Here is a 25392-nt window from a genome sequence, read left to right as displayed (position 1 = left end):
TAGTTAGACCTGAATCAATGTTAGATTCACCACCAAGCAATGCCTTGTACAAATAATTTTGGGTGCAGTTAAGATTTATTTAAACTGTCTATAGTTATCTTATAGACAAATAATTAATAAACTGACTGAAAATAAATAAGAAAAGCAATTGGTATTAGTTTATATTGTGACAAACAGCCTTGGCTGTAGAGTTGCCAAGGGAACAGTGTCACTGCAGTGCCGATGGACAGTGTCCAGTCACTATGACCCATTGACCCTCGGGATGGCTTCATCCTCTTCCTCATCTAGAAGGAACTCACTGATCTCCTCCCTCATCTGAGACCTAGACAAGTCCATAAAGAGAAGTAACAAGGTAAATAGAAGGATGTGCAATTCTACTGGTAATAACTCAATATTCTATGCAGACATTATGGGGAAATGAAAAATAGCTATTTCACAAGTTTTTCTTATTTTTGAGTAAAGAATGTAGTTTTAATCTCACCGTCTCCTCTCAGCCTCTGATAGTATGTACTGGGGAAGGGCATCTAATGCAGTCTGTAGAACAGAGAAAGGCCATGGTTCACATTGTCCTGCTGTAGTCTTTGTAAAGATGATCTTGGTCATGTTTAGGAGTAATGTGAAGTGATGGATGTCCCTTACCATGTCTTTGATGGTCAGTCTACAACTGTAACACAACAGGCTTTTAAGATCCGCTGTCTCTGGCTCCCTGAAAGAACACACACAGTATTCTATTCATTCAATAGGATCAACATCCCAAATTAAACACAGCCTCTTATTGTACAAGCTGTTGCTTAACACTTCACCCTAAAATGTAAACACGTGAATATACAGAGTGTTCAAAAGATGAACAACACCTGCTCTTTCCATGACTGACTGAGCAGGTGAAAGCTACGACCCCTTAATGGTGTCACTTGTTAAATCCACTTCAATCAGTGGAGATGAAGGGGAGGAGACAGGTTAAATAAGGATTTTTAAGCCTTGAGACAATTTAGACGTGTGTTGTGTATGTGTGCCATTCAAAGGCTGAATGGGCACGACTAGATTTCAGTGCCTTTGAACGGGGTATGGTAGTAGGTGCCAGGCGCAACGGTTTGTGTCAAGAACTGCACCGCTGCTGGGTTCTAACTGAACAGTTCCCCGTGTGTATCAAGAATGGTCCACCACCCAAAGGACATCCAGGCAACTTGACAACTGTGGGAAGCATTGGAGTCAACATGGGCCAGCATCCCTGTGGAACGCTTTCGACACCTTGTAGAGTCCATGCCCCCAACGAAGTGAGGCTGTTCTGAGGGCAAAAGGGGGAGGGGTGCAATGCAATATTAGGAAGGTGTTATTGTTTTGTACACTCAGTGTACATAATCCGGCTGTACAGTAATGCAAACATTGGAGACGTATACATTGGGGACAGGAGACATGAATGCCTACTGACTTAGCAGAGGAGCAGCAGCCCCCCTCTCCAGTCTCACAGCCCTGACTCTGGCCCCCTCCAGAGGAGTGGCCCTGGCCTGCCGAGGAGGCTGGAGGCGACCCTGGAGCTGCTGCAGTACCAGGGGTGAACTCAGGGCCTGGGCCCCGCCTCTGAGACAGCTGCTCGGAGATCAGTGTGGCCTGGTAGGCAGAGAACTCCTCTACAGTACAGGGGGAGGCAGAGAGAGAGGGGGATAGGTAGAGATAAGAGATATTCACGTGATTAGGGTATTACAATTTAAATGAAAAATACAACTCGTTTCAGTACAAAATGACATGTATTTTTATTTAGTGAATACAGTACATTTCCGTGATGTGATGCCATCTTAGCACATTGGCAGTGTGACTCACCTAGTTTAGTGTCCAAGGCACAGACACACAGTAGGCACTTAGCAGAGAGTTGTGTGTTGGTGTTCTGAGGGGGACATGCTGTGTGGAGCTTCTCACTGGTCCTGGAGGACAACCATCACAGGTGTTCAATACCAAAACCCTCAAACATTATCAACAGCTTTCTTCACACGGGTCTAGATACATAACAGGCTCACTTAAGATTGATATAGTATCCTTCTTTTAACAAAATCGCCTTTCAACTGTTGGTTCCACTTTTCTGGTCTCTGTTATTTACTTAACAATTAAGGAACACTCAAAACGTGCACTTATAAATCCTAACAATTTTGATCAAAATACAGCTGTAGACAGAAGTCACAAAGATCAAACATACAACTGGTGTCTCTCCTGAGTTCTGCCCCGAACAAAAGGATCTCCTATGTCAAACCCTGCATGTGCAGCTAAAAGAACAAGATATTCTCAACACAAGGTTTCTGAGAACCTGTCTCAGCAGTATGCAAATCTGCCCTTGTTTCAGAGAAAAACAGACGCGGTCTCTCTGTGTCTCGCCATCACCCTCGGTCCCTTCTCTCACAGACGCCGGGCTGCGGGTTTTGGCAGAGAGCTAGACACAGACCGAGGCCTCAATATTCAGCTATACAGTGAGCATAAGTACAATGGCACGTAAGCAAATTAATAACAATCAATGGTGGGGGTCTTCTAAAATCAACTTTAACACAACCACTATTTTCTTTACAAATACTGCACCATATAGAAGTCGCTCTTACAACTGGTTCCTAGTGTGCCTTCTTGTGCTACCCATCCTCACCTGTAGATTGTGCTGACAGAAGAGGGGAAGTCCGTCTGGAGTTTGGTGACAAAGCTCTCTGTCAAGCGCTGGATGCTGGCCTTGTCTTGTGCCTGGAAGAGGCGGTGAGGAAAACTCTTAAAATACTCTTGAGAAGAATACTGGCTGGGCACACAGTGCCACCCTGGATAACAATGGTAGTAATCAGAACACAGTCGACTCTCACCTTAGAGTCCAGGCCAGGGATGAAGACCGAGGGGATGTCAAACATTCTGTTGTAATAGGCTATTTCTTTAGAGGAGTAGTCCCTCATGGGTCTGACAATGACCACGTCTCCGTGGCGAGGATCTGAGAAGCCCTGTGAACATAGCAACATTTCAAAATGACACAGCTGCTGCTGCCAGAGCTCGATACACAATGTATGCCTATGTGGGGTAATGCTACGTTGCTGCTTTCGAACGGTACTTTAAACATTGCAACGGAGGGGCATAAACATCATGTTCACTATTTTACAGGTCTTTTTCCCCTCACCGTGTCCGTTGCCAGCGATGCCCCTCGCCCCAGAGAGATGTTGCTGAGCAGTTTGATGGCCAGGCGGGAGCAGCTGTCCCCCATCATCACCTTGGTGTAGCCCTGCGTCCTCGCTGTGTGGAGAATCAGGTGCTGCCTGGACAAAGGCACACGTTACACCTGTCAGAAATGGCCTTTCCACAAACTAGACCTTCAGAAGCATTTCATACATGTTCATCCCCCATATGCTTGGATATGTAAAATGCATGTCTCAGAGATACGGTCTAATCTCTCACCTCAGTGTATGTAGCAAATCCTCTTTGGCTGTCGGCGTCCTCACAGAGGCAAACAGTCTCTGAAGGGCTTGGGTGTGTTCAGGGGTGATGGGGCTGGTTACTCCATTCTGAACCTCCTGCATGCTCAGATTGGACAGGTGACTCTGGGCATTCTCCACAGAGAGGTCTGGGTGCTGGTTCTTCCTGGTCAGGATGAAGTGGTCCACAGCAGCTTTATAACTCGACCCAGTCGGAGGTTTTCCCGTTGCCGAGGATCCTGCCTCTAGCACGGAGCTGGGGAGACTGAGTACCTGAAACACCATGGGAAGAGAAAGACAATAAGACATGATGGTGCAACCATGTTCTAAATCAGTGGTTCCCAAACTTTTTATAGTCCCGTACCCCTTCAAAACATTCAACCTCCAGCTGCGTACCCCCTCTAGCACCAGGGTCAGCGCACTCTCAAATCATTGTACGCCTCCCACACACAAACTATACGATACATTTATTATACATAAGAGTGAGCATGAGTTTGTCACAACCCGGTTCGTGGGAAGTGACAAAGAGCTCTTACAACTGCTTGCACGCTCGTTACCTCTCCACTATGTGTCATGGCTTTTGCACCATCAGTACAGATACCAACATGAGCAGCAGCTACGTTTGTCTACATACGGACCGTTAGTGGAATTCCCGTGAGAGAGTTATGGTTAATGTGATTGGATGTTAATTATTTGACTAGGCTACCTGTATTTGACATTGTGTTGTTATTTCACTGAACACTAGATGGTTTAATTTGATTTTTGGAAGTGAAACGAGGCTACTCAGGCGAGGGGGGAAAAAAACACCCAAATGTATAGCCCCGTTGGAAAATATACATGGACTGTTTGAAAATGAAGATGAAGTTTTTACAAAACAGAAAACTTGGGGAATACCTGCTCTAAATAATGACAAGCTATAATACAGTGCCTTTTGAAAGTATTCAGCCCCCTTGACTTTTTATGTTACAGCCTTAATCTAAAATTGATTAAATCGTTTTTTCTTTTCTTCTCATCAATCTACACACAATACCCCATAATATGACAAAGCGAAAATAGGCTTTACATTTTTTGCAAATGTATATATATATTAAAAAAACTGAAATATTACATTTACATAAGTATTTAGACCCTTTACTCAGTACTTTGTTTAAGCACCTTTGGCAGTGATTTACAGCAGAGTCTTCCTGGGTATGATGCTACAAGCTTGGCACACCTGTATTTGGGGAGTTTCTCCCATTCTTCTCTGCAGATCCTCTCAAGCTCTGTCAGGTTGGATGGGGAGCGTCGCTACACAGCTATTTTCAAGTCTCTCCAGAGATGTTAGATCGGGTTCAAGTCTGGGCTCTGGCTCGGCCACCTAAGGACATTCAGAGACTTGTCCCGAAACCACTCCTGTGTTGTCTTGGCTGTGCGCTTAGGGTCATTGTTCTGTTGGAAGGTGAACCTTCACCCTAGTCTGAGGCCCTGAGCAGGTTTTCATCAAGGATCTCCGTACTTTGCTCCGTTCATCTTTTTTTATTTTACCATTATATAACTAGGCAAGTCAGTTAAATTCTTATTTACAATGACGGCCTCGATTATGTAAATAAAGTACCTGTTTTTTTACATTTGCAAAAATATCTAAAAACCTGTTTTTGCTTTGTCATTATGGGATATTGTGTGTAGATTGCTGAGGATTTTTTATTTTTATTTTACACATTTTTGAATAAGGCTCTAACGTAACAAAATGTGGAAAACGTCAAGGGGTCTGAATACTTTCCGAAGGCACTGTACATATTTAATTCCGGTACATATTTAATTCCAATGATCAAAGCTCAGTCTCACATCCTAGACAGAAGTACTGACCCATCTTTTGGCAGCTCACCTGCTCCAGGTGGACTATGTGGTAATGGTAATTAGTGGCTCTGAAAACTGACTCCAGTTGAGCCACTGCCCTCTTCCGCTCTTCCATGCTTTGACCACTGGCACCGCCCTCTGTCAAGATACAGTAATAGACAATCATCACACATGAGCTAGTCTAATGGGCCAAAACCACCTGCTAAGTGACAAAATAAAAAAAGAATTGCCAAAGAGCAGCGATGATCATCTGTGCATTACCATCTATGTAGATAATTCCGGGGACAAATCTCAACTTCTTGGGTGCGTCTCGACTCAAACCCTGAGAGAAGAAAATAGTTAATTTTCACTCAAAAAACAAAAACCGTTTGAAACCCTTAATAATTTGAAGACACTGTTAATGAGTTACATCTAAAATGTCAGCCCTGTGATATTTCAGTAATTGCAACATACAGTGTCACTACACATCTAGGAAGACATTGACCCAACTACCTCTTGAACCTGTGACAGCATGGAGCTAGAGGCTGGCCCTCCAGACACTGCAAGAAGAACCTACAATAGAGAAACAATGCCAACTCAGTTGTTTGATTTATGTAAGACGTTACAAACATGTTAGAGATGGATATTCAATACCTTCTCTCCAGGGAAAATGACCCGGTTCTTTCCCAGCATGGCCCGGAACTTGTGTATGAAGTACTCCTTGAAGCAGCCCCTGGCCAGAAGACATACCCAAATAAATGCATTACTTTTCAGCTTGGGTAGCTTAGCTACAAAGAGCATATGTGCTGACAATGAGAGCAGAAAATGCACAACTAAGTATAAATTAGCACTAATTTTTGCAGTACATTCTGTGGGATCAGTTCTTGAGACAAATACATCTAGTTTGTGATAATTCAACTTATTTTTGCAAGTAACGTTACCTGCAAAATGCATCTCCAGCTCGGATGATCAATACAGTTGTATTTTCTTTGCATTTGACACACTTCTTGGAGACACTGCGATAAAAAAATATATATTGTGAGCAGTTGATACAGCAGACAAAACTTTAAGTAGCTACGCTAAGGTTAGCTACATTAGCTTGACTGCAGCTAAAGCAACTGGGTAATCTAGCTGTTAAATGGGCAAATAGTTTACCGTGGGGTCACTCTGTGATCTAGCTGTCCATTGTATTCCTCATCAACCTGGCACATGGTCAAGTTGAGCGAGTTAGCAAGCTATGTGGAGCTCTAATTTATTGTAGCTTGCTAGCTAACAATTGCAGAATGTGGTTGTAACAGAGTTTTCGGTTCAAGCTTGCCTGCGAGCCAGTTAAAACTATGTGAGCAGATACCAGAGTTTTTCGAAACTCTATTTAGCAAGAGAAATTCATTAGATTCGTTTGGCTATTTCGAGATGTATTTAATTCAGCCTATTTCTTATAGCTGTTAAAAGGCTCGTGCTGGAATAACAACATAGCGCATTTTGATGACGTAATAGATTATTTCCATAGTCATGTGAAGAGCGTTTTGTGGTTGGATCACTGTTCTTTTTGTGGATGTATCACATTAATCAATGTTGCAACACATATTTAAAAGAGAAAATTATAACTCTAATAACGTAAACATTTTACAACACAATGAAACAATGTATTCTGGGACTGTAGTTTGAAGCAGCTGTAAACTGAATTGGTGACATCGCGAACGAGACTTCAATGCCCAGAAACATAATCTTTTTGTTGTAGCTGTACGGCTTGTTCGTGAGAGTCGCACTGAACTTGCAGTTGTGCAAATTCCCCGATCTTTTAATAATCTGGATATATTTTGGTCCGTTGTATGTAAATCAAAAGTATTTGAAGATCGAATAATCTGCTCCGCGCCCGGCTCGGGTCCTCTCGACAACCAGCACTGTCTTGTAATGTTTACTTCTTTCGTGCTTCGGCGTGTCCTCTCGAGCGCTTGTGTAGCGGACTGATGTAGTGTCTGTTTGCTCAATTATTTGACACAAACAGTTCATAGGTTGGGTAGCTTTATTCATACGCTTTATTCACACGAAGGATGTCCATCGTGCACAATCGATGAAAATACTCGATGTGAATACACCCAGGTTAGTTGCATCCATAGTCGAGAACGAAGTGCGAGCAAGATCCTCGTTCATGATGGCGATGTTTCGCAGTTTTGTGTCGGCTACTCATCAGCTCAGGCAGCATCAACAAAACGGGGCAGCCGCGGCTGCCACTGGCGAGAGTCTCGAGAGCCAGTTCTCCTGCCCAATTTGCCTGGAGGTGTATCATAAACCTGTCACCATTGGAAGATGTGCCCACACGTAAGTTGACGGATTTGTGATCTCTTGCTTCTCAGACAAGTCTCTCACTTAAACAACAACAACGTGCTATTGTATATAGCATATAGTCTCTCGTATTTGTATTAGTTGTTGTCACTTATCAGTCTGCAGATACTGAGCTGTAGATCTTATTTTTGCTTGTCAATTAAAGTAACGGTTTTGTTATAAAATGCTTATGATTCACAGCAAAAAATGGCACATCTATGATAGAAAAAACGTCACTGATACTGGGATAGGGATAATGTTATTGTTTTTCTTGGGATGCCAACTTGCCAAAGGGAATGCAAGGGAGCTCAGACAGTAGAACAAAGCGGGCTAGGTGGTAGTTCAGTGCCTCTCGAAACGCAATATCGACGTAAAATATTAACTAAGCTATTATAGCGGATTTGATGAGAAATGTTGGACAACAGCTTTTTCACAATAAAGACATAGCTACAGACAGAGGAAAATTCGTGGCTAACTCAACACAAATTAGATTAGCCGAGGCAGCCGATAGTGGGCACTAGATGGTGCCCATGATCGGCTGCCTAGGCTAAAATGAGACGTGTTGTCGAAAAGAGGAAGACCGTTTTGTATACTTTAAGCCAAGCACTAGGATATGTGAAAACAACAATATTCAAATGTTGAATGGGATGTTTTGGATCCTGCTCATTGCATTGTTTGATCTATCATGTTTCTGTAGCGTTTTAGCACTCAGTCAGAGAATAAGCCGAATTATTCATGTTTTATTTTCATGTTTGTTTCCCACCACGGCATAAGCTTGCCACAATGTCCTTGACTAGTCCTCGGGAACGTGGGTAATGTAACCTCAGTGTGGCACATGAGAGTTGCCTTTGATCTGTGAGGTGCTGCCTCTGGAACACTGAGCAGAGCTGGAACACTGAGCAGAGCTGGAACACTGAGCAGAGCTTCTGCCTGCACCATTCTCTCACTGTGATCAATTCACATTTCACATGTACACAAAGACTGCAGCTGTGAAAGGAAGCTCGCTGAATAGTGGTTGTAAAAGTTAGGTTGAGAACATGGCATTAATTTTCCTCAATAAGACACATTTTTACAATCGTTAGGCCACACTTGTTTTGGTAGGAACACACGCCACAAGGTTGAAAACCAAGGGGTCTGAATGCTCCAGTTTTACAAGCCATTTGAATGAGTTTAAAAAAGCTATTTGGAGGAGCCACATCTTCACCCGTTATTGACCAATTGTGCCTAGTTCCCCTAATGTGAACATGAATGAACATCTGTGTAGGGCTGTAGCCGAACTAACACCGCCTGTGGTTTTTTGCCTCCTGTGAATTTCATCACTAACAGTTACACAGAAAAGGTCTAGATGTAGTCTACTCTAAAATGTTATTTTTTGAGGGCAACTTGATGCCCATTCTTGTGCTGTCAACACTAAAGATGACTGGCGTTTTGAAAACAGAAAACAGCTCCCTTCTATTCTTCCTTTTTGACACCTTCTGTGTGTCTACAGGAATGAATGTGTAAGGTTGACTTGAAGCTGACTGCATTGTCACTCGCCAAACAAACCGTTCCCCCTGCCCTTTTGAGGATTGCATTTGTCTGACAGTGGGAGCGCTAATATGGCCGCTCATTTAAAGACGTGAGTCAGACAGACCTCAGAGCCTCATCTTTTTTTTCTTTTCTTTTTTGGTCTGTCTTGTAGGACGTGGTGTAATGTGGGTCTGGTGGGTGGATTGAATAGTCTGCTCAAGATGTTGTTTGCTGTGTGGCTGTCTGTTAGCCTGTCCCACCAGCAGTACTGAGTTTGCTGATGACATTTGGGTGAGGCACTCAGAGCAACTCCTCTCTGTGGCTCACTTCTATCTGACATGCATGTAGGCTAGTCCGATCTGTGTGAGGTCGGCTCTGTGGATGTCAACATCTCACATCACACACACTGCTGAGGTTAACACTTACGCGAGCCATCCTCTTCCTCGTCAGGAGTTGTCCAAGCAGATATCAACACCCATGAAAGTGTGTAGAAAACATGACATTGTGTAATATGGGCTAATGCTGTACATTTTTATTTGTGTTTAACGTTAATTCAACTAGGAGTGGTCATGTCGTTGTCTCTTAAGTACAAAAAATGTTCTCTGCTCTGTATCCATACAGCATTGTGCCAGTGAGGGACATATAACTCTCATTTGGGGACATATGCATGCAGTCAGTCTAATTATAGAAATAACCACAGGGAGAATTAATGTATTTTCTATTAAACCTCATTATTGAGGTCAGTAATTCTGGTTGAACCCAGAACTAAAGGTCCTGTCTGTGCTATTATCCTGACAATAACACTTGAAGCATGGAATGTACATGGATGTAATCCAGCGGGAGAAACAGGGCTGGGGATGATGGAATTACACCCTGTTGTCATGATTGCACTACCACACACGCAGAGCTGAGTAGAAAAGTACACTTGCACGCACATGTCCTCATTGTCATGGTGACGCTAAAGGCCTACTCACGGCATAATAATGGCTGGAATGGAGTCAATGGAATGGTATCAACCACATGAAACCAGGTGTTTGATACCTTTCCATTGGCTCAATTCCAGCCATTATTATGAGCCGTCCTCTCCTCTGAAGCCTCCAGTGACTCACAGGCTTGTATCCATGTGGACAACTCATTTTTAGCCATTGATCTTGGTATGAGGTATGAGGTGTCTGTATTACCTTGCCCTGGACAAAACTGAGAGACTCCGGTCTATCAGCATTATAGACAATATTATGAATAAGATCAAGTCATCTGATCAAATGGCCACCCAGACTATTTGCATTGCCCCCCTCCCCCCCTTTACACCACTGCTACTCTCTGTTGTTATCATCTATGCATAGTCACTTTAATAACTCTACCTACATGTACATATTACCTAAAATAACCGGTGCCCCCGCACATTGACTCTGTACCGGTACCCTCTGTATATAGTTTCGCTATTGTTATTTCACTGCTTTTACTGCTTTTATTTCTTATTCTTATCCGGATTTTTTTTAACTACATTGTTGTTAAGGGGCTCGTAAGTAAGCATTTCACTGTAAGGTCTACCTATACCTGTCCTATTTGGCGCATGTGACTAATAACATTTGATTTGAGATAGGAACCGTATATCATTTAGTCAATTCCAACTCCCTCCCCCCAAAGGGCCGCTCCACAATCCCAACGTTATCTCACTCAGACTCTCCAGAGCACGTTAGTCTTCATCGCAAACCCCAATCTGTTGAAACCTCAGAGGCCAGACCTAATCCGTATCCCACTCAGTGGTAAAGTCTCCATCTGGCTGTTTCAACCCCTTACCCCAATCTTCTCTCGAACGTAAGACAAAAGCTTCAATGGAGAAATGGGTGCGTCTCATACAGTGTGCATCAGCATAACCGTCCAGTAACACACCTGCTCAAAGCCTTTACCTAAGCTTCGTCCCTCGCCTACTCTCTCTTTTTTGTATCTCTCTCCCTCCATCCCTCTCTTCCCCACGTGGTGTTGTTAGTGGGCTGAACCCAAGGCAGCCTGACTCCTACCCCACCTCCCTCCTTGTCTGGGGTGATTTGATGAAGTTTGCCCGTTGAGAGAGGGAGGAAAGGAGCAAAACAGGAGATTTTATTCCTTCAAGGTTGTTCTGCATTCTCACGTTCTCACTCAGCTATGCAGTGTGGCGGCATACATTTCGCTGTCTCTCGTTCCATTCTTTCTCTCTCCCCTGCTCTAGCCCAGCTGCTGCTGGGGAGATTGAACAAAGATCTCACATGAGAGCCTCTTACTGCTCCCCCAGGCCATGGAGGAGACTACTCACTACCTTCTACACTACTGTGTGCATGCATTGCTTAAGCATGCAGTCTCACTTGCACACAATCACATACACACGGACTCGTGCACCTGCTTTGCCTCCTGTGGCGTTGGCATGGATCCCACTGTTGGATTTGAAGTCTGTTTCCTCTGGCCAATATGGCTTTCTAATCAGCTCTCCACTCTGCTAAATGGGTCTGTGGGAAAGGCAATGCACTGTTTAACTATTGTAGCAACAACAACAAAAAACAGTAGACTACTAAAGACTGTTGCCAAGCACGATTGGCATTGCAACCTGGCAGAAAACTGATCGTGCACTTTGTGTGGTCTGATGTTGCATCAGGATACCTTTAGCTGAACCTTCCTTCCTGGGTGGGCGGCAGCCTGAAAGGCTGACTTAAGTGTCTTTCATTTAGTTGTCTCAGTACAGTGTCAGAATTGAAGGGTTTCTTTTGCCTCTCATGCAGATGATAATTTGCAGAAACAGTCCTTAAATGTCCTCAGATCTATTTTGGTTCTTCTACAAAGAGCAGGTGGATATTTTTAAGCCATTACTGAAACTGTTCTTGGCTTCCTCTCTGTAACGATGTGTGCTGAATGTCGGGAAGCAAGTTCAGGGAGTGTTTTAATAAGTAAACGCAACATAATACAAAACAAGAAACAGAAACAATGACTCCCATGGAAGGAACCAAAGGGAGTGACATATATAGGGAAGGTAATCAGGGACGTGATTGAGTCCAGGTGAGTCTGATGGTGCGCGTAACGATGGTGACAGGTGTGCGTCATAACGAGCAGCCTGGTGACCTAGAGGCCGGGGAGGGAGCACACGTGACGGTACCCCCTCCCCGACGCGTGGCTTCAGCCGCAGGACGCCAACCAAAGGGACGATCCCGGGGATCAGGAGCGGACAGGTCACCCCTGCTAAGGCAGGGGAGCCTGGCAATCCAGCTGAGGCATGAGCCAGCGGAAGCAGGGCAGCCTGGCGAACCAGTGAAGGCATGACGAGCCGGCTATGGCAGGGGAGCCTGGCGAGCCGGCGGAGGAATGAAAGCCTGTAGCGGCTCCCGAACCCGACGTCATTTCACCTGACACAAAAAATATATAAAATCCCTTATACTTCCCTTAAGCGAGGCGTTATTTTGTAACGATGTGCGCTGAGGTGTCCAGGTGAGTCTGATGACGTGCAGGTGCGCGTAACGATGGTGACAGGTGTGCGCCATAATGAGCAGCCTGGTGACCTAGAGGCCGGAGAGGGAGGACACGTGACACTCGCTGTGAAAAATGTTTGTTTCACAACCTAGCCTACTGCTGGATTTTCATTCCTAGTGCTCACAATGATGTACATTCCACTACAGTCTTCTAGGCTATACTGTTGAGATCCATGGGAGCGATTCTCTTGCACATTGAAGCTTTTCCTTCTGCGTTGAGATACAGTGACTTTGGTGTTATGGTGCATTCAGAGGATGTCCAGCTGAGGGAACCTTGAGGTGTGTCATGTCAAAACGAACTGTCCTCGCCCCCACCCCCTCTAACAGTGGAGTGTCACGTAAGCCATGTGTTTCAATGGGCTGGCAGGGGATGTATAAGCAAGGGGTTGTCTGGAATGGGCAGTAGTCTCCTCTGATACTGCAGGAGGTTATACAGGCTAGCTCTATGGTTTCCCTCATTTCTGCTGCTGGTTTTCTGTGATGTCACGCCTTTAATTCTGTACTGTGACGTTACAGTGACAAGCCCATCTGACGGCGTGTGAGAAGAGCCTCATTTCAGCGGAGAACGAAGCTTCTGAAAGTCACACGTAAAGATGTTCTGGCATGTCAAACTTGCTGAACGTGTGAAAGGCCCTTCGCAAACTCATACCCTCTCTGCTCTGTTAAATCCGATTGTTTTAAGGTGGAAGCCTGTGTCTGTTCAGGGGGAGAAACACCCATGAGTTCCTACTCCTACTCTATGCTCTGCAGTGTCTACTTTCCTGTAGTTCTGAGAAGTAGATTGAACTGAGCTGAGGTGCAGATGGCGTGGAGCCGACCCCGAGGCTTCTGTGTTCTAGTAGCACCTGGCTTCATTTGCTCTCATTAGTCTACCTCTGCAGCTCCTGAATTGGCAGCAAGTCTCTCCACGAAGGCTTCCTCTCCATTCTCTGCACAGGAAATATGGTCAGCTCGCCTCATTCCTTCAGGGAGGGAGGTGGAGAGGGGAGATCAAACAATACACAGTTATGGAGCTTCTCACCTTATAACACCATACGTCATCATATAATCCATATGCATCAGCAAGTCATCCCGGTATCCTTGGGCCAGGTGTGTGCTGCGCTGTGGCGGCAGGCGAGGCCAATGGCTCTCTCGCTATCGCTCTCTAATGGGGAGATGGCACTATTTTTACACATAGCTAGGCCTCTTTGGTGACTCTCTTTGACTCCTGGGGGAATAGGCCGTTCCTCACCCTCTCCTTTAACACCTCCCTTAGGTAGCCCAATAATCACATTCCCGTGTCATATTCTAAATATTAAGCAACTGCCTATCTTTTATCTATGGATGAGAATTTCATGTAAATACTCAGGAAGCATATTGGGCATGGCCAAAATGTGTACAACTAGGCAGTACAGAACAGTATTTCAACAATGCCATTTTCACCCTTGAGTCTTTGTCATTCCCATGTCACCACACACTTGACCACAACTCTTTCTTTAGCCCCTTCTCAGTTAGACGTGTGTGTGTGTGTGTGTGTGTGTGTGTGTGTGTGTGTGTGTGTGTGTGTGTGTGTGTGTGTGTGTGTGTGTGAGAGCCTGCAGGTGGTGGCGTTCTGCTGTCTGAATGTTAAATACAGTGGCTGTGATTTAAGTGTCTAATAGCAGTCTGCTAAACCCAGGCATCTTTCAAGTGATGACAGACGAGGCTAGAAGATAAGTTGGCTTACAAGCCGTTCAGGATGCTTACTTTGAAAGACCTCTGCTGCCGCTGGGGTACTTGGGACAGATTTGTATTTCATTGATATGGAGATAAGTTTCCCCACAGACGTTTATGTGGAGGAGTTGTACTCTCCAGGAGAGGAAGATGAGCACTTTGAAGGGGCTCGTGTTGCTCGCTGCATGTTCTGCAGACCGTTGTAGTTCGACACTGTCGCGGCTCTGCCTGTCCTGTACTCTGTCTTTACGTCTGTCTGTCTGTCAGTGTGACGGGCCAAAATGATGGTGTTTCAGCACTGTGGGCTCTTAGTATTCATCAGTGCCGTTTGAATATGTGCTTTGTTCAGTGCTGCTCCTCTCAAGTTGATCTCTCTAGTCTCTGAGACGGTATCAACCCGAGACAGTCCTTCATCACTGTCCAGACGGAGAGCTTCACTACATCTCAGATGATCAAACGGGTCCCCAAACGATCTGTTTGGGAGCTGCAGAAAAGTTTGAGTCCCTTCCTCCCACCTATGTGTTTTTATTGATCTATAAATAGGTTTTTGGGATCGTTTTCTGGAGTGTCTGGGAACGTGAATAGGCATGAGGACAGACTGCAAACGTTATTTTGATCTAACCTGATAGACACCACACTTTGCAGGGTAGACACAGGCCCGCACTTCGAACAACACCTCACGGAGCAACTGACTCTGACATGAGGTTCAGAAAGCAATGTGCTCCAGGGACATTTATGCTAGCTGAGTCACACACACACACACACACACACACACACACACACACACAAACAGTAACGTGTTATGTTGTTGGATCCTCGTGTCAGCATTGTAGCAATAATTTGGCCAGCGTCTTTCATGATGCTATTGGTTTAGCATGGTAGTAGAAAAGGACGGCAAACGACTTGTACTGCTCTGATATTGAGATGTGCTGCAGTTCTATAGCCTAGGCTAGCTGAGTATACCTTTGAATATGAGGCAATGATAGCCCCAGAGAATATTATTACCAGCCTCCGTACTCATGTATAATTTCTCAAACAAATGTCTTTCCAAGTATTGTGGACTCTTGAGAATTGGTCTGGGCCTACTCACGAGGCCTAATTTATTAGCATATTTTGAATGTTAATGTAGGCACATAGGCTGTGCTTCATCCACTTCTCAGCTCAACAGTGTTGTTGGGCGGATGGAAAACAACAGAGTTTGTGGATATTATGAACATGTTTTGACAAGATTGCATTTTGACTGAAAGACTGGCAGTGTTTCGGGGTTTCCTGTGTGACTGGGAAGAAGGAAGTGACTCCAGAGGAGGTCACATGGGTCATGTAGCTGGTTGAGTATGGATGGAGTGAAGTGAGAGATATGCTAATGAAAGCTATGAAAACTAGGCCCATGCTAATGTGATAACTAAGGTGCTTAAACACAGGGCCATTACTTTAATAGACTGACGCTATGTAGCGCTCCTCTGTGTTGAGTTTATTAGCCACTTGGTTAGCCTGCCTGAGGGCAGACTGCACGGCTTCTTCCACAAGCGGTGAGTTCTGGTCACCAGCCGAAAGAGAAGAACAGTGGTAGACCCGCAAAGTTAGAACCAAGACTGGTTTGTGGCTATGCAGCGAGATCTGAATTCTGAAGTGCAACATGGCTCCTTACATATCTGACCCCTCCCTACCCTACCCGCTCGCCATCAGGCTGACAGGGCCATAAAGCATCCAGCAGCGCTGTAAAAATCCGCAATGATTCAGTACTCTGGCAGTATAAACCCCTGGCTCATTTGTCAGGGGAGGTTTCGCGGCCAGCCCTGGACCAGCTCTCTGGGCCCTCTGTTTGCTGATGTCTCCCTCCCTGCATTATGCTATCCCCCCCCACCTCCCGCCCCTAGGTCCCCCTGGCAGTGCTGACTGCTGACTCATGTCATCATGGGAGGTGACTGCCCATCACTCAGCCTGTTTGCATGCCACCACAGGGGCATTTCGAAGCCCAACCTTGGCCCAGCACCCAGCGGTGCCCACGTTGCACACATTTTTCGGGGACACTCGCTCCGAATAATCGCTCTGATTCACTTTGTGTTTAGACTTTACGTATCATTCAACGACTGACTGCCACTCGGTCTCTCTGTGTGTGTGTGTGTGTGTGTGTGCAGGTTCTGTGGGGAGTGTCTGCAGCCTTGTCTCCAGGTCACCTCTCCCCTCTGCCCTCTGTGCCGCATGCCTTTTGACCCAAAGAAGGTGGACAAGTCCTCCAGTGTGGAGAAACAGCTGTCCAACTACAAGGCCCCCTGTCGGGGCTGCAGCAAGAAGGTGAACTACACTACTATGTCCTGCCACTCTGTCCAACACACATACTGTACAGACGCACACTTGATCATACACACTACCACTCACACACACTCTCAAAACATCTCCCTGCCCATTTATTCACTTAATAGCATGTCTTGCTCTCTCTCTCCTGTTCCTCTACCTCTGTTTCTCTCGCCCTCTCCTGTTCCTCTCTCTCTCCTGTTCCTGTCTCTCTCTCCTGTTTCTCTACCTCTGTTTCTCTCGCTCTCTCCTGTTCCTGTCTTTCTCTCCTGTTCCTCTACCTCTGTTTCTCTCGCCCTCTCCTGTTCCTCTCTCTCTCCTGTTCCTGTCTCTCTCTCCTGTTTCTCTACCTCTGTTTCTCTCGCTCTCTCCTGTTCCTGTCTTTCTCTCCTGTTCCTCTACCTCTGTTTCTCTCGCTCTCTCCTGTTCCTGTCTTTCTCTCCTGTTCCTCTACCTCTGTTTCTCTCACTCTCTCCTGTTCCTGTCTCTCTCTCCTGTTCCTCTACCTCTGTTTCTCTCGCTCTCTCCTGTTCCTGTCTCTCTCTCCTGTTCCTCTACCTCTGTTTCTCTCTCTCTACTGTTCCTGTCTCTCTCTCCTGTTCCTCTACCTCTGTTTCTCTCGCTCTCTGCTGTTCCTCTGTCTCGCTCTCTGCTGTTCCTCTGTCTCGCTCCCCTGTTCCTCTGTCTCGCTCTCCTGTTCCTCTGTCTCGCTCTCCTGTTCCTCTGTCTCGCTCTCCTGTTCCTCTGTCTCGCTCTCCTGTTCCTCTACCTCTGTCTCTCTCCTGTTCCTCTACCTCTGTTTCTCTCGCTCTCCTGTTCCCCTGTTTCTCTCTCCTGTTCCTCTACCTCTTTTTCTCTCGCTCTCTGCTGTTCCTCTGTCTCGCTCTCTGCTGTTCCTCTGTCTCGCTCTCCTGTTCCTCTACCTCTGTCTCTCTCCTGTTCCTCTACCTCTGTCTCTCTCCTGTTCCTCTACCTCTGTTTCTCTCGCTCTCCTGTTCCCCTGTCTCTCTCTCCTGTTCCTCTACCTCGGTTTCTCTCGCTCTCCTGTTCCCCTGTTTCTCTCTCCTGTTCCTCTACCTCTCTCTCCTGTTCCTCTGTCTCTCTGCTGTTCCTCTGTCTCTCTCGCTCTCCTCTTCCTCTGTTTCTCTCTCCTCTTCCTCTGTTTCTCTCGCTCTCCTGTTCCTCTGTCGCTCTCCTGTTCCTCTGTCGCTCTCCTGTTCCTCGATCTCTGTCTCTCTCGCTCTCCTGTTCCTCGACCTCTGTCTCTCTCTCCTGTTCCTCTGTTTCTCTCGCTCTCCTGTTCCTCTGTCTCGCTCTCTTTCTATGCCCCCCCCTCTCCTCCTCTCTCCACTGGCGGGCTCCAGGTGTCTCTGGTCAAAATGAGGTCACACATCTCCTCTTGCACAAAGGTCCAGGAACAGATGGCCAACTGCCCAAAGTTTGTGCCTGTGGTCCCCACTTCACAGCCCATTCCCAGGTAATCTCTGTCTGCCTCGCTCTATTTAATTCTAATTAATGGTATCTTGCTTTTATATATGTCTTACTACTCGAAGGTTATCTTAATTCTCGCTCCAAAAACCTCCCGTGGCTTATTAATGGACAATTTGAAAATGTGAAGAGAAATTTAAAAAATGATTAAAATATGAATCACACTTTTACATACCCCAGTTTGGGAATACCTGGGATAGGGTCTTTCTGTCTGGAGGGTCTGTGAACAACTCAGCCAGAGGAGGTCCCACTCCCAACGTGTGCTAGAAGCACTGAGCTACTAGTCTGAGGAAGAGTACTGTGATCAGGTTCTGTGACGTCCATAGTGACCATCTGGAACTCACGAGTGAACACAGAACAGCTTATCTGTGTCTTTTCAAGGTTGTTGTTTTTACCACATTCCAAAACACAATTTAATTGGGCGATGTTGCCAGCACCACAAAGGCAGAGTCTCATCTAGTCGAAGGCCCAGGAAACACAGTGGACCATCTGCTGGTGTTTTCTACTTGTCAGAAAGTCATTATTCTGACTAAATTGTCACTCTTTTTTTTTAGCCCAAGGCTGCAATTATGGTTGGTTGGTATATTTTGTGGAGTTTTTCTGAGGACATTGCTGTTCCATTAAGTCTACAGTATAGTGTGCACCCTTATTGGCTTATCAAATAGACGTCTGTCAAATGGACGTTTCCCATTAGCTAGTAGACTGTGTCCTACCTGAGAGACCTGTCAACCTTAAGTCTGATGGGACTCTAATGGGCTGCCCCTGGTCAGCTGTGGAGGGTAGTGTGTGAATAGGCCCTGTTGTCTTGGTGTGGTGCTGATGAAGCAGTGAGTTAATTAACACATTGTTAAGGACCCTATTCTATGTGTGTGTGTGGCTCGGCTAGCGTAAATGTCACTGCAGCACATTGCTCTCTGACCCTCATGTCCACGCAGACCAGCTGTCCTTCCAGGTGTGCTGCTGGACATGATTGGCATCCTGCTAATGTCTGGAAACTGGGCCTCAGACTTTGGGGTTATATTCACACAGACAACAACACACCATCAGTGTGTGTCTGGCAACGTTTGTGTGTGATGCGTACCCATGTTGTATCCATTATGGCTCCTACTAAACGTGTGTTTTCTCCCTGCCTGCAGCAATGTTCCAAACCGTTCCACCTTTTCATGCCCGTTCTGTGGAGCCCGCAATCTGGACCAACAGGAGCTGGTCAAACACTGTATGGAGAACCACCGCAACGATCCCAACAAAGTGGTCAGTCTGCTATGTTATACCCTGAACTATGGACACTGTCCTAGTCTGAGCTATGGACACTGTCCTAGTCTGAACTATGGACACTGTCCTAGTCTGAACATGGATACTGTCCTAGTCTGAATTTCCTTAAGCATTTATGTGCTGATATGAAGTGTTACGTGACATTGATGTCACTGCAAGAGATTCTACTGCATTCTGGTTTGGTGTACTGGTGAGGTAATGACAGGGTTGTTGATTGGTTGGTGTGCCTCCAGGTGTGTCCTGTATGTTCAGCCATGCCCTGGGGGGACCCCAGCTACAAGAGCTCCAACTTCCTCCAGCACCTCCTCCACCGGCACAAGTTCTCCTACGACACGTTTGTGGTGAGGATAAGGGTTGGGGTCTGGGCTCTGTGTCGTCTGTTCTTTACATAGGACTAGAGCAGTTCTGTTGTCAATAATGTCAGTGTGATATCCTAGTACTGTCACTGTGATATCCTAGTACTGTCACTGTGATATCCTAGTACTGTCACTGTGATATCCTAGTACTGTCACTGTAATATCCTAGTACTGTCACTGTGATATCCTAGTACTGTCACTGTAATATCCTAGTACTGTCACTGTGATATCCTAGTACTGTCACTGTGATATCCTAGTACTGTCACTGTGATATCCTAGTACTGTCACTGTGATATCCTAGTACTGTCACTGTAATATCCTAGTACTGTCACTGTGATATCCTAGTACTGTCACTGTGATATCCTAGTACTGTCACTGTGATATCCTAGTACTGTCACTGTGATATCCTAGTACTGTCACTGTGATATCCTAGTACTGTCACTGTGATATCCTAGTACTGTCACTGTGATATCCTAGTGCTGTCACTGTGATATCCTAGTGCTGTCACTGTGATATCCTAGTACTGTCACTGTGATATCCTAGTGCTGTCACTGTGATATCCTAGTGCTGTCACTGTGATATCCTAGTACTGTCTCTGTGATATCCTAGTACTGTCACTGTGATATCCTAGTACTGTCACTGTGATGTCCTAGTACTGTCACTGTGATGTCCTAGTACTGTCACTGTGATGTCCTAGTACTGTCACTGTGATGTCCTAGTACTGTCTCTGTGATATCCTAGTACTGTCTCTGTGATATCCTAGTACTGTCTCTGTGATATCCTAGTACTGTCACTGTGATATACTAGTACTGTCACTGTGATATCCTAGTGCTGTCACTGTGATATCCTAGTGCTGTCACTGTGATATCCTAGTACTGTCACTGTGATATCCTAGTGCTGTCACTGTGATATCCTAGTACTGTCACTGTGATATCCTAGTACTGTCACTGTGATATCCTAGTACTGTCACTGTGATATCCTAGTACTGTCTCTGTGATATCCTAGTACTGTCTCTGTGATATCCTAGTACTGTAACATGAATGCACTGCATATCTCAAAGCAGTCTGCTTTATTTATTTGGTGTCAGGCATTATTTGCTCAGTGGTTGACTGTGTGACTTTGTGTTTGCAGGACTACAGCATTGACGAGGAGTCATCACTGCAGGCAGCCATGGCCCTGTCCTGTCAAATCAAATGTTAAAGTGAGTGACTGTCTGACTCTGTGTTTACAGGACTACAGTATCGATGAAGAGGCGGCACTACAGGCAGCCCTGGCTCTCTCCATGGCAGAGAACTGAGAGTCCTCTGAGTCCCCCATTCTGCTGTCTGGGGACTCACTTCCATCCCGACACCCCACTAGCTCTCTTCCTTTTTCTGGATCCACCCCATATCCAGCCCCCTCCACTGTCTCCTCACAGGGAACGTTTGGAAGGACCTGGCCAAGACCCCCACTCTGGGAGAGCTACAGAGAGATTATCTCCTAACCCTGTCCCTGATCCTCTGCCTGGCCCTGGCCAAGACCCCCACTCTGGGAGAGATTATCTCCTAACCCTGTCCCTGATCCTCTGCCTGGCCCTGGCCAAGACCCCACTCTGGGAGAGCTACAGAGAGATTATCTCCTAACCCTGTCCCTGATCCTCTGCCTGGCCCTGGCCAAGACCCCCACTCTGGGAGAGATTATCTCCTAACCCTGTCCCTGATCCTCTGCCTGGCCCTGGCCAAGACCCCCACTCTGGGAGAGCTACAGAGAGATTATCTCCTAACCCTGTCCCTGATCCTCTGCCTGGCCCTGGCCAAGACCCCCACTCTGGGAGAGATTATCTCCTAACCCTGTCCCTGATCCTCTGCCTGGCCCTGGCCAAGACCCCCACTCTGGGAGAGCTACAGAGAGATTATCTCCTAACCCTGTCCCTGATCCTCTGCCTGGCCCTTCATCCACTCTGCTCACCTGCTTAACTCGTCCCATTACATCATACTCTCAGCCGGCAGCAGCCCCTTCACTTCCTGTATACTGGGGAGGAGGGGAGCTTGGCCTCCCAATAAATGTTGCAATTTAAAACCACTGCAATGTAAACCAGTGAGTACAGCATGGACATTGTTGTTATTCTGCAGTAAGTATGAAGGTTCCCAAAAGTAATGATTTAAGGTATTTTCTTTTACTCTTTGTTTTTCACTGTTCAAATGAAACTTTTTCAAACTCCAGGAAAATGCCATCACTTGACACACGTTCTGGTAAAAGTACCACAGATTAGTTCTGTTCAAGTTTATTCTCAAGTTTGATGGCTTTTTGATTGAGGGACTACAGTTGAATGGCTTGACCCCATTCTCAGTGTGATAATCTTACCGCTGGGTGACAGTCTAGACATGACCAGTTGAACACAGAGAGTGAGGACATTCTTACATCCCCATCACGACAACAACACACCCTTAACATTTGCAACGCGAATCAAAACAAACTCTCAAACTATCCCCTTTTGTATTCAGAGTTCGTGTGAATACTTGCACTTGTCACATTTTTCTACATAATTGAACTATAGATTGTTCTTATTTCACAGTTGAGAAACAGAATTGTAGTACTCCATTCATTCTTCACTCTGCTGATATTTTTATGAAGCACCAGACAAGATAAAAAATATATTTTTGGAAAATGTCCCAGTTTCAAATGGTGTACTAACAATAAGAAACGTGTTTATTGGAAATGTGTTCATTGTTTTACCACCTTTTTCTAAGTACCGTTGGGACTGTACTGCTGGCATCAGTTGTTAGCAGGAGCTTAGAGCCCATGTGTAATACGCTCTCAAACACAAGAGGGCGCCCCAGTCTCAAAATAGACCTGGCAATAGTCATTCAAAGCCATCCATCCATGTTCTTCAGTCAGTGTTACTCCAAGTCATCATGTTTATACCCATTCACAGTATTGTGAAGAATGCCCATGTGTTGCCTAAATATATGACCTGTTTGGTTTAGTGCCCACTAGGAGAAGTGCAATATTATGACGTGAGTACTGTTGGATAAGTCTATCCTTGTGGTTGAGTTGGATGCTGTCCCATAAGAGTCCAGTTTTATGTTAATTATTGTCTTGAACACCAATGTTCCTAGGCCATTTACCTTTCAGGATCCGCACTGCTCCAATCTCAGTGGGGTCTCCCCAAAACCCATTGGTCATCAGAGCTGTGAAAATCTGTTTGTAACAGGCCTGGAATGTGTACGGCATATTGAATCATTATGTTCCAATGGTTTGTTAAAGACGTCCACTTTCTGATAGCGCAGTAATTATTCAAGTTGGATTGAAGCAGAACTGTTCAGAACAGCTGCATATTCAATCTTATGAGATCAATTTCTCTAACGGCACAATGCTTCAAAGGGATACAATTATAAAAGTACGTTGCCCCGAAGTAAATGTCCAATTATATGTTTGAGTAGTAGTGTACCCGTTGAGCTAGCATTGATCTATGGAGGTTTAAGAGAATGCTTAGGTTCACTCTGATGAAGGATGCATTATGGGAAACTGGTTTGATTGTTCTTTATATAGCAAGCAATGGAGGAAGATATTGTGTATTGTGATTAGTTGTTACTAGACTGACTAGTAGAAGTATAATGGTCTGTCCATTTGTGTTTTTCCTTGCTTCCGAAGGGAATTGTACATACGGTAGAGAATGCAACATTTAGGTTTACGTCTAACGTTTCACAAGTTATATCTTTTTCCCAGAGCAATGCATTGAAATATTGCACTTTAATTCCGAAATATATTTTGACGGGTAGGAATTTTGTGTCATTTATTTTCTCTTTTACTTTAATTCGTTCCAATGTGTCCCATTTCATGGTGGATGATAATGTAAGTTGTGGCTGTTTTTGTGTAAGAGCAGAGGGAAGGTTAAGTATGATCTCAGTCATAACATGTTGTTTTGGAGTACTGGGCTGGTATAAAATGTATTTGTCTGTTGTGTCATTTAATATTTTATAGATGGGTATAGATTGCAAAATCAACTGAGAAAAAACCATCCCAGATGCACAATATTGTGGCAAATCAAAATGGACTCTCGGCTTAGTCGGAAGTGTTCCTGGAGATAATGCATCCTTATTTGAAAGACATCGACATGTTATATTTTCGTTGTTTTAAATGTAATGTACCGGTTGGTGGCACAGTATTGACAGCTGTAGCCATTGGAGAAAAACTGTCGTCACCATGAGAAGTCCTGAGTTTCTTCTGGGGCACCAAGGAATTGTCACGCATCTTTAATGTAATCATTTACTCAGCCTTTTTTACTTCCTAATAATGATGCTATTTTAGAAATGTAAGTTAAAAGGTATTGTGTGTTTAGATCAGTGTTCACGTGCACAGCTGTAGCCTAATGTAGATTTTCTATGGAGTTTACCTGAAATGTATACTTTTCACTCTTTGTGTACTGTTGCATCCATGCATAATGCCACTGTACTGTGCATCATCATCCCAAATGTCCTGCTTGTGGTCAAAACCAGCCCAATCTCTGTCAAATAAACTCAATGTTGCAGGTCACACACTGATAGACCACCTGCAACAAAGACATACACCAAAAACCCCAAAAACAGGACGTTGAAATTGAAAGGGTCATTTGTTGGGTCATTTTTGTCAAGAGGGCCTTACTGAGACTGTCTGTTCTAATCTTGGTAAGGCTGACAGGAAATAGACTGCCATATAGACCCGTATCACAGCAATCAGAGAAGACAGAGCCTGTGTCTCTGACTGTGTGTGTGTCCCCCCCCCCCCCCCCCCCAGGACTTGGCTGCCCTGAGAGTGTATGTAATGTCACTCAGTATAGGCACAGGCTGATGTTGTCCTCCCCAGGAGGGTCTGCGCTACAGTCACTTGAAGCAGGACGTTTCCTTCAGGGCCACTCTACCCTAAAGACCCAGCCTGGGGTTTTGGCCCTACTGTCAGGGCCTGTGTGTGTTAAATGTGATTTATGCATTCTTGAAAAAAAGTAATAATACCAGTAATAACAATGTGGATATTCAAGTTATAACACTGTTTGAAGTTTAATAAGATATTGTATTTGTAGCAGATTTTTCTTTCCCTCAATAAAAACACTGACCCATCCCACTCTCTCTTTTTCCTTCCTGATATGTTGTCGCTAGATTTTTGAATTTGATACCCCCACGACTAACTTCACATTGAATGGGTAACATATTTACTGTGTTGTGATCTTTGAACTGAAATTAGAGATGTAATTTTAATCAGGAGTAGTGTCAGGAGAAGATCCCGGTTTTCTGCTGGTATGTAACAAGTAGAGTACACAGGGTGGTGTGAGACTTTGGGGACAACGTGTAATTACTGGCAGTGAATAGAGGCCTTACAATCTCCTTTAGTGGGGGCCTTTTTCAACTGGAGAATGGGGGACCCAGAGCTCACTGTGAACCCAAGAGGCCTGTAAACAACCACTGGTTGCCAGGGAGATGCCTGTCTTTGGAGGTGCTCTAAAATGGATGGCGACAGAGGCCTTTGTGACAACACTGCAGCGTGGAGGTGACTGAAGACAGGCGGCTGAGCATGCAGAGCCTCCAAACCGGTGTGGTGTCTGCAGACCGGGGCGGCATCTGAAGCAAAACTGCTCTCGCACTCAGACCTTTACTCTGTGGTGGGGCCTGGACTGGTGTCAGAACTTTAAACGCTTCACCCAACAATAAGTTCTCTCTGTTTGCTTGTGATTAGCCCCCTGGCACTATTAATAATGTCATTGTCTAC

General features: G+C 45.3%; 2 protein-coding genes across 4 annotated transcripts; one reads left to right on the top strand and one right to left on the bottom strand.

The window, feature by feature from the left end:
• Positions 1 to 56: 56 nt before the first annotated feature.
• On the bottom strand, positions 57 to 6767 carry LOC115113570 (cytoplasmic tRNA 2-thiolation protein 2-like). Of its 2 annotated transcripts, XM_029641355.2 has the most exons (15): positions 6396 to 6767; positions 6182 to 6256; positions 5895 to 5973; positions 5754 to 5813; positions 5523 to 5583; positions 5290 to 5399; positions 3409 to 3698; positions 3134 to 3269; positions 2829 to 2960; positions 2624 to 2715; positions 1819 to 1919; positions 1430 to 1628; positions 640 to 706; positions 482 to 534; positions 57 to 322 (listed from the first exon to the last, which is right to left on the bottom strand). In XM_029641355.2, exons 1-15 carry the CDS (start codon positions 6449 to 6451, stop codon positions 241 to 243), a joined length of 1593 nt encoding a protein of 530 aa, XP_029497215.1. In that variant the 5' UTR covers positions 6452 to 6767; the 3' UTR covers positions 57 to 240. The 2 variants fall into 2 exon arrangements, 1 of the variants encoding a protein (XP_029497215.1); XR_010461726.1 differs by lacking the exon at positions 57 to 322 and having other exon boundaries at positions 503 to 534; positions 640 to 1628.
• Positions 6768 to 7015: 248 nt separating this feature from the next.
• Positions 7016 to 24750, top strand: LOC115113571 (E3 ubiquitin-protein ligase RNF166-like). Of its 2 annotated transcripts, none has more exons than XM_029641357.2 (6): positions 7016 to 7562; positions 16399 to 16555; positions 17920 to 18032; positions 19180 to 19294; positions 19549 to 19656; positions 20903 to 24750. In XM_029641357.2, exons 1-6 carry the CDS (start codon positions 7315 to 7317, stop codon positions 20966 to 20968), a joined length of 807 nt encoding a protein of 268 aa, XP_029497217.1. In that variant the 5' UTR covers positions 7016 to 7314; the 3' UTR covers positions 20969 to 24750. The 2 variants fall into 2 exon arrangements, with proteins under 2 accessions (XP_029497217.1, XP_029497216.1); XM_029641356.2 differs by having other exon boundaries at positions 20803 to 24750.
• Positions 24751 to 25392: the final 642 nt, after the last annotated feature.

Source organism: Oncorhynchus nerka, linkage group LG28, assembly GCF_034236695.1.
Source record: "Oncorhynchus nerka isolate Pitt River linkage group LG28, Oner_Uvic_2.0, whole genome shotgun sequence".
NCBI classification, from domain to species: domain Eukaryota; kingdom Metazoa; phylum Chordata; class Actinopteri; order Salmoniformes; family Salmonidae; genus Oncorhynchus; species Oncorhynchus nerka.
Note: the sequence above shows the minus strand (reverse complement) of the source record. Positions and strands in the feature narration are given on the sequence as shown.